Source organism: Lingula anatina, chromosome 2 (genome assembly GCF_051362555.1).
Source record: "Lingula anatina isolate TDL-2025a chromosome 2, LinAna3.0, whole genome shotgun sequence".
NCBI classification, from domain to species: Eukaryota; Metazoa; Brachiopoda; class Lingulata; order Lingulida; family Lingulidae; genus Lingula; species Lingula anatina.
This window is the reverse complement of record NC_141768.1, coordinates 48048772-48061118: the sequence shown is the minus strand read 5'-3', so window position 1 is coordinate 48061118 and position 12347 is coordinate 48048772. Positions and strand designations below refer to the sequence as shown.

General features: G+C 35.4%; 1 protein-coding gene across 3 annotated transcripts; it reads right to left on the bottom strand.

Moving 5' to 3' along the window:
• Positions 1 to 150: 150 nt before the first annotated feature.
• LOC106180252 (atypical kinase COQ8B, mitochondrial) lies at positions 151 to 12022 on the bottom strand. 3 transcript variants are annotated; one of them, XM_087007058.1, is made up of 13 exons: positions 11773 to 12022; positions 7421 to 7623; positions 6535 to 7104; positions 5725 to 5791; positions 5064 to 5141; positions 4066 to 4286; positions 3369 to 3509; positions 2977 to 3058; positions 2473 to 2566; positions 1703 to 1844; positions 1510 to 1617; positions 1129 to 1281; positions 151 to 831 (listed from the first exon to the last, which is right to left on the bottom strand). In XM_087007058.1, exons 2-13 carry the CDS (start codon positions 7610 to 7612, stop codon positions 532 to 534), a joined length of 2148 nt encoding a protein of 715 aa, XP_086863184.1. In that variant the 5' UTR covers positions 7613 to 7623; positions 11773 to 12022; the 3' UTR covers positions 151 to 531. The 3 variants fall into 3 exon arrangements, with proteins under 3 accessions (XP_086863184.1, XP_086863183.1, XP_086863182.1); XM_087007057.1 differs by having other exon boundaries at positions 6535 to 7107; positions 11657 to 12021; XM_087007056.1 differs by having other exon boundaries at positions 6535 to 7107; positions 11773 to 12020.
• Positions 12023 to 12347: the final 325 nt, after the last annotated feature.

Sequence of the window (12347 nt, the reverse complement as noted above, 5' to 3'; positions counted from 1 at the left end):
TGTATTTAGTTCTAGCAGAGAAAGTATTTTATAGCATAATTATCCCTTTGTAGTCCAGAAAATATATTTTTGTTGTCCGTTTTATGGTGAAAAGGTTGTGATAATTTTCTATGACGCTACAATCGCAGAAAATAAAACAAAAGATTGGAATACAAGGTATGAATTCATTGCTTTATTCATATTCTCTCAAATGAATAATAAATAATTTTAGACTGGTCAAAGGACAAGGATTTTGTTTTCTAAACCAAAAGTTTATTAATATTAATATCTTCAATATGTTTTGGACAAACTTGTAAATAATCTGTCCCTTTATTGCTTGACACATTGAAACTAGTTCCCAAAACAAGTGAATATTCCAGATAACAATTCACAACAACACTAATGCCAATTACCAAACTTTCTATTGTGATAAACCACTTCAATATAATTAAGGAAAAACATTTTGGAATATCCAACAGCACATAAAACTGACATATGTAGGATCCCTCTTCCCTTATTTGAAGTCAGATAAAACAATAAGTGTCTCCCAAACTAAGCACCAAATGCATCTTTCTCATATTCCTCAAATTTATAGTTGTCCCAGATTTTGTCAAACATCTCCTTGCATTGAATTTTAGCTCTCAGTTTAGTACAAAGCAGGAATGCACCAGACATTTTGCGATGCAGGGAGTACGTCTGCTCTGGTGGCGGCGAGAGGCGATGGTCCAGCATGACAGGCAGGATGTTCCTAACGCGGTGCGTAGTGCTCTGCGTAGCAAAGTCAAAGGGTTCCGCGGAGTTGAAGGCTTCGCCAAGAATGAGGACTGTATCTGTGTGGGCATCTTCCATAACCTAAAAGTATTGCGAGAGGATGAATCATCATGAAATGAGAACAGTGCTTATTGCTGACAACACCACTTCAACAATTCAGAAAACTTTACCATGAAAAATTTAACTTGACATGTTTGTAATTATATGGAAATTGACCCATATTATCCTATACAACCAGATTTAAACAGAACATCTTAGAATGCCATAATTATATCCATTATACTTCTTTTTTTGCAACTTTTCTTAACCTAGTAATTTTGTACATCAAGGATATGAGGGAACAAAAGCCACTGAGAAAATACGCCCAGTGACCTTTACCTTTGACTCATAACCAGTGAGAAAGCCTATTTTCTTGGACCAATCCAACACCCCCTCTCTGTCCCCCTCCCCGGCAGCCTTGATGATCCTGATGTAACTGTCCACGAACTCTGTGTCATATTTCCTGGTGGCACCGAAGTCTAGCAAGTATATCTAGAGAGAAAAAAAAATTCCATTTATTCATTTTCATCTACATTTATAAAATCTGCCTGACCAAACAAAGCATCCACTTCCATCTCATCTTTAGCAAACTTATTTTCTCCTCCCCACTCCTCCAGACCTGATTATCGCAATCTCCCAGAATCCTCCTACATTTATTAGTGAATGGACAAACATCTGTAAATAAATGGACAAATCAAAAGTTCATTAAAACATCCTTACCTTTCCAGTGGTTGGGTTGAAGAAGAAGTTGGACCAGTTAGGATCTGGTTGCATAAGTCTTAACTCATACAACTCATGAAGGCAAAGCCTCAGGATGTTCTTGCAAATCTAAGTAAAATAAAATAAAATAAATAAATAGAGATTGAGAGAGAGAGAGAGAGAGAGGCAGGGAGGGAGAGAGAGGTTGACTTACATGGTTCCTTGTGTCTTGGTCCATGTCTACGGCCTGATCCAGAGGTACTCCATCTATCAGCTCTGAGGTGATTACTTCCTTAGAACTCAGCTCTGGGATCACTTCAGGTACGTAAAACACCTCATCATTCAGCAAGTCATCCCTGCAAGTAAATCACTAGCCATGACAACAAAAATACCTTCCAATTACACCGAACAGGCTACAATCTTCCCATATAAAAACCTTGTTACTTTTGGCTTACCCTGACCTGTTCTTATCTTATAAAACCAGAGTTGTATTCCTTAGACTACCATTTCTGTTTTATCAACTATACATGAAGGGATTCTTACTGGAGAGAACCTCAATGAAGGTGAAATAAATTATATATATTGACTTTTGTAGGAAATGGTCTGTATAAATTCAAACATGCTTTTCTACAATGCCAATACATTAGAAAATCATTTCTGCCACGAAAGAGATATTTACAGAGGTCAACAATGGTGTTGGTTTTGGACAAAACATGCCCACCAATATTTAGATAACTTATCTTAAGCCCCATTCAGAATAGGGGACTCACTAGTCCGAGTGTAAAATATGGCGACCCACTACAAAGCTTGCCGTCTAATCTGCTAATAGACACTGAATAGATATCCCGTGGGGAAGTATTCAAGTGGGTCGGCCATATTTGACCCTCAGATAAGTTAGTCCCCTATTATGAATGGTGCCTCTGATACCTTCATCATAATTAACTAGATTAAGTCAAACTTCTACAGACATTCTAGATGTTGTACCTGAATATCTTAGCATACTTGGCTTCCCTGTAGTAGTCTACTTCCCAGGCTAACTCTATCCTGGCTTGCTGCACAAACTCTTCCACATACAGTCCTGAAGATAACAACACCACAACATGACCCTGATGTCTGATGCATTTCTTCACTGTGCGTGCGCGTGCAGTGTGTGTGTATGTACGTGAGTTAGTGGTTTATTTGATCAGATGCCAAAACAACTATACATAGATTAACATGATTGGTATTAGTTTAATATTTCACTTTTTGTTCAACTGACAGCAAATATTATTCTTTATTTGCATCTTATTTTTCCTTTTCCAGTTTAACTCTTGAATCATTTGGATGGGGTTGGCATTAGTCCTTGACATACTTTGATACAAGAAGCCCTCTTTGAAGCACACAGTCACATGCTGACTTTTTACTGACCCGTTTTTTATCAGCAGGGTCTCTTAAACTCATTATGTATTGAAACACTTGACTTTTATTTGCTACATTACATAGCCATACCTTTAGGTAGAATCTTCCAAAAGTTTAAGACAAACATCAAGTTGTCAATGTCACTGTTAATGCTTTTACCAACCCCTGGGTACTGAAAAGTAAAACAAGTTCTGGGAGACTGTTATAGTCAAAGTTGATACGTCTTTCATGTTTTGCTCAACTTAAAACTATTTTAATAACTAAAACATTTAATTGTCTAGTTAAAATCTCTTCAATTAAAATCTAGGTAAATTTGATCATCCATGCGATACACTGCCAACCAAAAACTGTTGCCATTATCAATGGCACTGAGCTGGCACTAGAGGAAGCACTCCATTAAACACATACTAGAAGCATCATATCTATATAATATTTAACACAGTGAAGGGTAACCAAAATGTGGCCCTGAAAAGGTCTCTTACCTGTATCTTAATGGCCACTTCTCTTCCATCATGAAGCCTCCCTCTGTGTACTTGACCTATAGATGCAGCAGCAAATGGTTTGGGGTCAAACTCGGCCAACTTGTCCCTCCAATCACTGCCTAGCTCCTTCTTCATCACTTTCTGGAACAACAAACAACATTTTTTCCTCTATTCAGTGCATACATACATATATATATATATATAGTGGTGTTTTTCAGTGAAATGCAAGCACTTGAGGCTTGAGGTGTTCTGGTATATATCACTCCAAGGACAGTTTATTATCTCACAAATAAGCTATTCAAATAATATATGTAATGTCCCATATTTTGTACAATATTTTCATAGTTCACACCATCAATTCTTCATTTTCTGCATTTAACTTATCTCCACATAAAAATGTTACCATTTGTAACTGCATACAATGTACTAAACTGTGAACTGCTCTCAACAACATTACACATATGGTCCCTTAAAAGCAATTTTCATATATATCAAACATGAGCCTAGGTTTAAAAAAAGATAAAAAATAAAAAACTTCTGAACATTTATCATGGGACCCAATACCTAATCGGCCATGAATCTCAGGAACCATCAGAATTGAATTTAAAAAAAGTAGAATTCGGCATTTCAGCAAAAAAAAAAGCTCATATTTGATTTATTTCCAGAAGCAAACTATCAAACAATTAAAAACAAATACCTCCATCTGCCAAGCTGGCATGAAATCGGCACTCTGTCTCACTCTATCAAATATCTTGGCCAGTTCTGGGTTGATCATGGTGTTATCCAGTATACTAAGCATCTGTCCCAGCTTCAGTGCGGCCCCTCTCACCTGGCACAGTTTGTTCACAATCCGCTCAGCGTTCGCCTCACTCAAGAAAGGATTGGACGTGGAGTCAAGTATTGCAGATGCCTCGAGTTCTGCAAAAAGTAGAAGCAATTCCGGGATTTTTTTTCCACTATATTTGATTGTACTGTTACCATTTGTATCAATGAAAACAAGTTCAAAGCAGAGCTTCCATGAGTTTCTGCCAGAGAGAAGTATTTCCGTGACCTTGGAAAGTAGGGCAAGGTGAACCAATCAACACATTCGTCCAAAAGAGTCTTCAGTGTGCCAAGGTCACCTGGTTCCTCAGTCATGTTGTCAACAATATTGTGTCACAGAGATTGAAAGTGACATAGTGTGAGTATAATCCAAAGCTCATAAATGACAGTGTAAAATTTAATTAATTTAAATAATATAATAAACCATTTGGATGAAGTGTGGCCATTTACATCACTAATGTGACAGATATTACAGAAAAACATAGCTATTGTCCACTTTAAAGATGGCAGGTAAAAATTATAAAATAGAAACCTGGAATGATGTCAATCAATAGTTATTTAGAAATATGTGATATGTGAAACAATGAACTTCTGAATCATAGTTACTCCAGCATAACAAAGTTAATTATTTCACATCAGTATCACGCAAGGAAGCCTCCACAAATGCTGTGTCTGGCAGAAAGTTAAAACCAGGTCAATATAATTATATACCACATACATGAGTGATGTCAGCATATAGTCCTTAAGTACAGTGGCTTTGTTTCTGTTTGTGTTATTAAATTTTGACCAGCTAACTATCTTTATGTCAGACAAATTTTGAGGTACAATTATCTGGACAACATTCCATAATGCTTCACGCAGACTTCAACTTACTCTTTTTATCATCCTTTCCAGCGACAAATCTTTTTGTAACTTCTGCTAGTGCCCCCATGCCTAGTCCTGCTGCAAGACCTGAAAGACATAGATTTAAGTCTTAACACTACTGTAACAGTAACTTACATAAGACAAGGGCGTTAATTGGCATATCCCATATGTAACAGACACCTATTTATAGACAAAATCCAAAACAAATTCTCTGTTAGAAACATGTCTGGGAAAATGTAGAGACATGATTGGAGATATGAAACTCACACATAGTACATGCACGCAGTGTATGTGGTGCACGCATCCATGTATTCTGGGCATACCACTAAAAACCATCATAAAACACATTAAAACCAGAAGTTTTACTCTTGAGCATACATAACCTCCATATGGCAAAAAATATTAAATGTAATACTGGACACTAAATTGCTGTCAACTAACTGGCTTAATTGTCTGTGGCGCTTACCGAATCAGCTAGGGATAAAGATAATTACTCCCTAACAGCTTTACTAGGCATGATAGATCAGATAGAGATAGAGATAGATCGATCCAAATATCTGTGGGAATGATCCCTAAAAGACCTTCAGATCTCTGTGAGAGCCCAGTATTAGATTTAATATCCATGCCTTTTGAACATCACCACTGGACATAATTTATATCTTGACATTACCTCCATAGTTCATTACTCTTCCCACACGAGACGAAGGCACTTTCCTCTCTCTAGCTCGCTCACTTAACTGAAACAAAAATTAACTTTTCAAGGTGGGAGGCCTTTTTAAGCTCATAAAAGAAACTCAACAGAAGACAATCACTGTTAACTTATATCACCATACAACAGGAAGTCTTAAAATTTAGGCTGCTAGGATATATTATATTATATTATATTATATTATATTATATTATATTATATTATATTATATTATATTATATTATATTATATTATATATCAAAGCTACAATATATAACTGCATAGTTCAATTATATCAATCATTTCTATCATTAGGACTAGCAGACTCTGCATTATTCAAATTTTAAAGGGATAATAACTCTTCGTATGAGATCTATATTTCACAATTAAAACATTGTGAATAACTCATAGAAATATAATATATTCTGTTTTACCACAAAAACGGCAGTTATAGCTATTATTCTGATATCTGAGCTTGTCTTTAGACTACGTGACCTCCATTGATGGCTATACTCTGTTAAAATCTCTTAAGAGATTTTAACAAAAAACCAAGCTTTTTAGAAAAAAAAACAGGGACTAACTTTGAATGTAAAAATGGATTCATTAACCATTGGTAAGTATGGGAAAATTGTTGTCTAATCCAGGAAAATTTATTTTTTGGCCGAAACGAAGAGTTATTATCCCTTTAAAGTAGACATTCAAAGTAATATTGTGCATTTCCTCACTCAAAAACATATCTCTATCCCTTTATCATCACATAAGTAAAGGAAACTAAAATAAAAATACACCCACCTTCTGTTGGTATTTTGAACTCTTCTTAGAGCTTTTTGTTTCTTTTAAAACATTTTCAAATGCAGTGGCAGTTGACTGTTGGGAAATGAAAGATTCAGTTTTATTTGCTTTTTCTGACTTCGATTGTGAAAGTTTTTCCATCGAATCATATGATTTGGTTGGTTTTGATGATGAAGATGAAACAGGTGCCTTTGCTTCCTCCACAGATGAAAGATTTTGATTTGCTTCCTCAACAACTGCTGAATGCTTTTCCTTCTTTTGGTGTAAATGTTCCTTTTCCATTTTTGTTAGACTCTCAGCTGTAAATTTTGGCACTGTGGAATCATAATGAAATGCAGCATCTGATTGGCTATTGCTATTTTTCTGGTCCAATCCCGTAAAAGTTACATAATCGTCTGCGAATTTGGGTGTTTTATCCAAGAGTTCTGATATCACACTTTCATCAGTCAGTGAACCAATGTTTTCTGAAAATGCCTCAAAATCATCATTACTTGTTTCTTCTTTCTTTCCTAATTTTGACCCTATTATAGAAGCTGTATCTTTAATTCCTTCCAAAGTTTCTTGAATATTCTTCTGAAAATAAATTATGGTACATTAAATGCCTACTCTGATTAAAATACTACCAGAACTACCAAAACTGAGTTAACTGAAATGTAAAAAACATTTCTGACACTACTGCAGAACTTAATTTTTTGTGTTTATATCCGTTAAAACATTTCACAATAAAAATGAATTATGAATTTTTTTCATAAAAAATAATGAAAATACAAATACAGTGAATAACGTCTCCTGCACCATTAACAAATATTTATAGGCATTTTCTTCTGTGTTATACCCATCCTTATAAAGATGTCTTTCCAAATTTTTCTCCTTTCAGCACATTTACCTGAAAAACAGCCTGTTGGTCAGCAGCATTGGTGACCATTGCACCAAGCTGGTCATTGACCCCCTGACCAGTTTTCCTGAGAGAAGAGTTACTCCAGAAAACTCTAAACTGGGCCTCTTGTCGTAGCGCCAGGGCCCTGGTGACGCTCTCTAGTCCCCGGAGTACAGCGATAATGTCGTTAAATCTTGACATTGTCTTCTTAACTGGGGAAATAAACACATAAGCATAACTTATTTGTAAATAATTTCACATGTGTATATAAACAGAATTTGTCAGAGAAGTAACAGTTTTGCTACGTTGATAAATAGAAGATGGAACTTTCATTTTGAATGATTTTTTTTACTGAAGTATTGTAAAGTGATATCAAAAGTGAAACTACTTGGTCTTATGTCTGTTTAATGCAAGAGTGATGTCAAATTTCCCAAATTTAATTATCATCTACAGCTAGCAGGTAATATACTCTCTCTCTCTCTCTCTATATATATATATATGTATATATATATATATACAAAATCCACAGATTCAGCCAAGATAAAGTACAGTTATACCTGGGAATGGTGCTCACAAACTGTGCGATAACTTGATAAATCATTCAACCAGGGAGCACTTTAGATAATCGATTTGAACTTGATGTTCATTTTGTGTAAAACATTGGACTATTTGACCGTCACATGTCACTGACAATGTGACACACCTCCATCATGGCTTGTGTAACCAAAAAAGAACACTTAACAAAATTGTTTCTTATTTTTAGCACCAGCCAGGTTGCACCGCACACAAATGTACTACTGCTACAATAACCACTGACGCCACAACCCTGACTATAATAACTACCTGACGTCAATTGTCACCTTGGACAGCAGATGTTTACCTTGGTGACATCAGTATTTTGACATTCAACAGAATGATATACAATTTTCCAATAACAGTAATTATTCTGCACAAGTAATGCTTGCTATGTGAATTATAAGAAAAGAACAAATATCTCTTGATTATCATTAGTTGGAATGCTCTGGACAAGAAATGGTGGTCCAGGAATAAACCGTAAAGGGCCATATCAGACTGTCTTTGAGGTATAGAGGAACACTGTAATCTTATTGGCTGGTGGAGACATTTGAACCAAACAGCAGAGGTCTGCAGTCGACTCTTGCAGAGATTTTCACAAGTACATCTCACATACTTTCTTTAAAGTGACCAAGCAAGGCAGAGGAGACCAAACAGCTTTAAGAACTACAAGATGAAACTTCATTTGTTGTGAAAAATATCACATTTCAACATCATGGACTAAGGTAATGAAAAAGTGGCATGGCCAAAAGTTTTTGTTTCTTCTTATTAGAAAATATACTAGGATATGAAGTTCTCAGGGATAAATTAAGGTTTCACTTTCACTGGACGTTGCAAGGAAAGACGTAAGAAGGAAATAGTCATTTTTTAGTTTTTGATACAGATAAATAAACCTATCATACATTTCACATGAACATCATAAAATTGGGTTTAAAAATAAGCTCATTTTTTTAAACCCAATTTTATAATAGATATTTTAGAAATAAGTTCATCACCCAGCTCAATAGGGATTAAAGAGGCATCTGAAGTCAAAATTTTGCTACGAAAGCCTACCAAATGCTGCCATACAGTTTCAAATGGTAAAACTTGGAGAAATACCAAAGAATGCTATTTAATATTACCTTAAAAATGATGTTTGAATGGATTTTTTTTGCTTGCTTTCTATGCTGTATATTAACAGGCTGATAAATAGGTTAGATAGTTACTAGTTGGTTAAATTTATGACCAAAAATTTGAAGAAGGTGCCTTTTAAAGCTCTTTTTTGGCTTTTTGAATGACTAATTTAGTTTATCCATTGGCATGCAAATTTTATTTTAGGTGTATGAGAACCTGGTAGAAGTGGTTTATATATGTTACTAAGAATCCATGCTTCATCCTTGGTTCAAATGAACCTTAAAAGAAAAGAACTACGCACAAAAAATGATGATGGCATCAGATATTTCACACCTCGTTGGCATGGCCAATAACAATTAAATATAAAGACAGGATAGATCAAGTTTCAAGTGATAATTACCAGGAAGATGAAGCAAAGTGACCTTACTATGGCTGGATCACACGTTAGAATTCTCAGTGATCTTTTTCTTACACTTGATTCTACAGTAAAGCCTGACAGTTGAAATATCGGAATCTTTTAGATCATAATTTGGTAAAGTAATTTTAAAATGTTAAGTCCTACTTCAATCCGAAGCTTAATTTAAGTTTGCTTAAATTTAGTGATTTTCAAGACAATTTAATATGTACAGATTCACTACAAGAGGCACTAATCAAAATCAACATATAGCTGATTATAGAAAAGAACACCTTAGAGGCCTTAGTCCTCACCACACTTACTTAAAGTCATAATAACTCTTCATTTTGGCCAAAAATTGGATTTTCCTGGAGTAAACGGCAATTTTCCCGTACTTACCAATGGTCAGCGACCCCATTCCTGCATTCAAAGTTAATCCAGGGTTTTTTTCCTAAACGTACGGTTTTTTGTTAAAATCTCTTAAGAGATTTTAACTGACGGAGCTCTCTCTGACATCGCATAGTCACTGTTGACCTACTTAAAACCGCGGGAAAAGCAGACAACAACAACACTATAAAAGATTCATGAGATATATTCGTCTTTTTGTTAAAAATACATTAATATCCACAATGTGTGCCATTCTGGGCTTTTCGTTATTCGACGCACTGTACAAAAACTCGCAACTTAGGTCTGCGTCTGCATTAATGCGTTTGCCGCCATATGTTATTTTGGTCTCGAATGAACGCGAGAATCCGCGTGACACCATTACGTCATTAGCAACGAATGCCTTGATGACCGGGAAAAAAAGCATCGTAAGCCCTATTGACAAGCACAGATTTTAGTTTTACTACAATAACGGCCGTTTTAGTGGTAAAATACAATAGAATATATTTCCATGCGTTGTTTACAATGTATTTCATGCGGAATTTTGAATCTCAAAGGAAGAGTTATTATTGCTTTAAAGCAATGATAACTCTTCCTTTGAGATTCAAAATTCCGCAAGAAATACATTCTAAACAACGCATGGAAATATATTATATGGCATTTCACCACTAAAACGGCTGTTATTGTAGTAAAACTAAAAACTGTGCTTGTCAATAGGGTTTTCGGTGCCTTTCTTCCCGGTGGTCAAGGCATCCGTTGCCAATGACTTTGGCGTGTCACGCAGATTCTCGCGTTCATTCGAGACCAAATAACATTTGGCGGGATAAGATATAGCAGGCACATGATGCAATCCTCAGACGAAAGTTGCGAGTTTTTGTACAGTGCGTCGGATAACAAAAGGCCCAGAACTGCACACATTGTAGATATAAATGCATTTTAAGCAATAAGACAACTATATTGTATGAATCTTATTTGATTGTAATAAAGTGTTGTTGTTGTCTGCTTTTCCCGCGGTTTTATGTAGGTCACCAGAAAACCCCGCTCGATATCGCGCGACTATGCAATGTCAGAGAGGGCCCCGTCAGTTAAAATCTCTTAAGAGATTTTAACAAAAAACCAATCGTTTAGGAAAAAACCCTAGACTAACTTTGAATGCAGGAATGGGGTCGTTGACCATTGGTAAGTACGGGAAAATTGCCGTTTACTCTAGGAAAATCCAATTTTTGGCCAAAATGAAGAGTTATTATGACTTTAAGATTAACATAAATGGACATTAATTTGTACAGGTAACCACAGGTAAGCATGCACCAGCTAGACTGACTAGATCTTTACAGTAGTATCCAGCACTCAAAATCTCAAAATGTGACAAGTATTATATTATATTATATTATATTATATTATATTATATTATATTATATTATATTATACAAACAAATTTAACAGAATAGCAGAGGCACTGATCACCTTAATAATTCATTATAAAATAATGAAAATTAATGACAAATTTGGAGTCTACTGCATATTGTACATGTACATTTTGTTCTCTAAAATGTACTACTTGTAACTACTAATAGTATTAGATTGTTTTGACTGCGCTGACACAGCAATAAATACATAAAACTGTGATAGAAAAACGATCTCTCCATTAATGTAGATCCGTATTAATTTCAGTTTACATATGAATATGCCAATGTCATTTACCCGGCCGGCATTTATATTATGACACAAGGTCAAAGAGTATGACTAAATAATTTTATCCTATTAAAGACTTGTAGTAATACCTCTTCTAAAAAATACGTCAATGAAGGAACTGGAACGAGTTAAAAGTATGGCGTAGTCAGTCTGTAACAGCAGCTATGAAGAACGATGTCGTGGTTGCCGTGAACGTTTAACTTACATCACGAGTTACACAACTCCTAAATGTCCGGTTAGGTATCCTACCAGGAGCACACCTACTAAGTTGTATTCGTAAGGACCTTAATTTACAGCAAGCTTAATCAGCCATACTCAAATACGGCATTTCTTAGTCCTCGTGTGCTACACGTCAAATTTGGAAGTCCACGCAACGATTGCTGTCGATGAACGTATCAGTGCACATGTCCTGCCGGTAAATTATCTTGTCGATAGATGTCGCCGTAGTTACGAATAATGCATTATATTAAAATAAATGTTTGAAACGAAATGATTGAAGCAAGTAAAATGTAAAAAAATTAAATTCTTACATTTAAAGTTATTTATTATTTATTTCAGTGTCTGAACAAGATAAAAGTCTTCGAAACTATCCTTCAAATTAGATCCTCGTGTCAAAGGGTAAGCAACAGGCTGCTGAGTTTAAAGACGTGCGGACGACAGATGGATTTCTTTTAAATGTGGCTTTAAATAAGTTATTTACGTCACTAAAATGTCAGCAGCTTGTAATGTCAATTGGTAGAGCTGTTTTGACTCAATGAAGTAGCCAAAGGTAGACTAGGC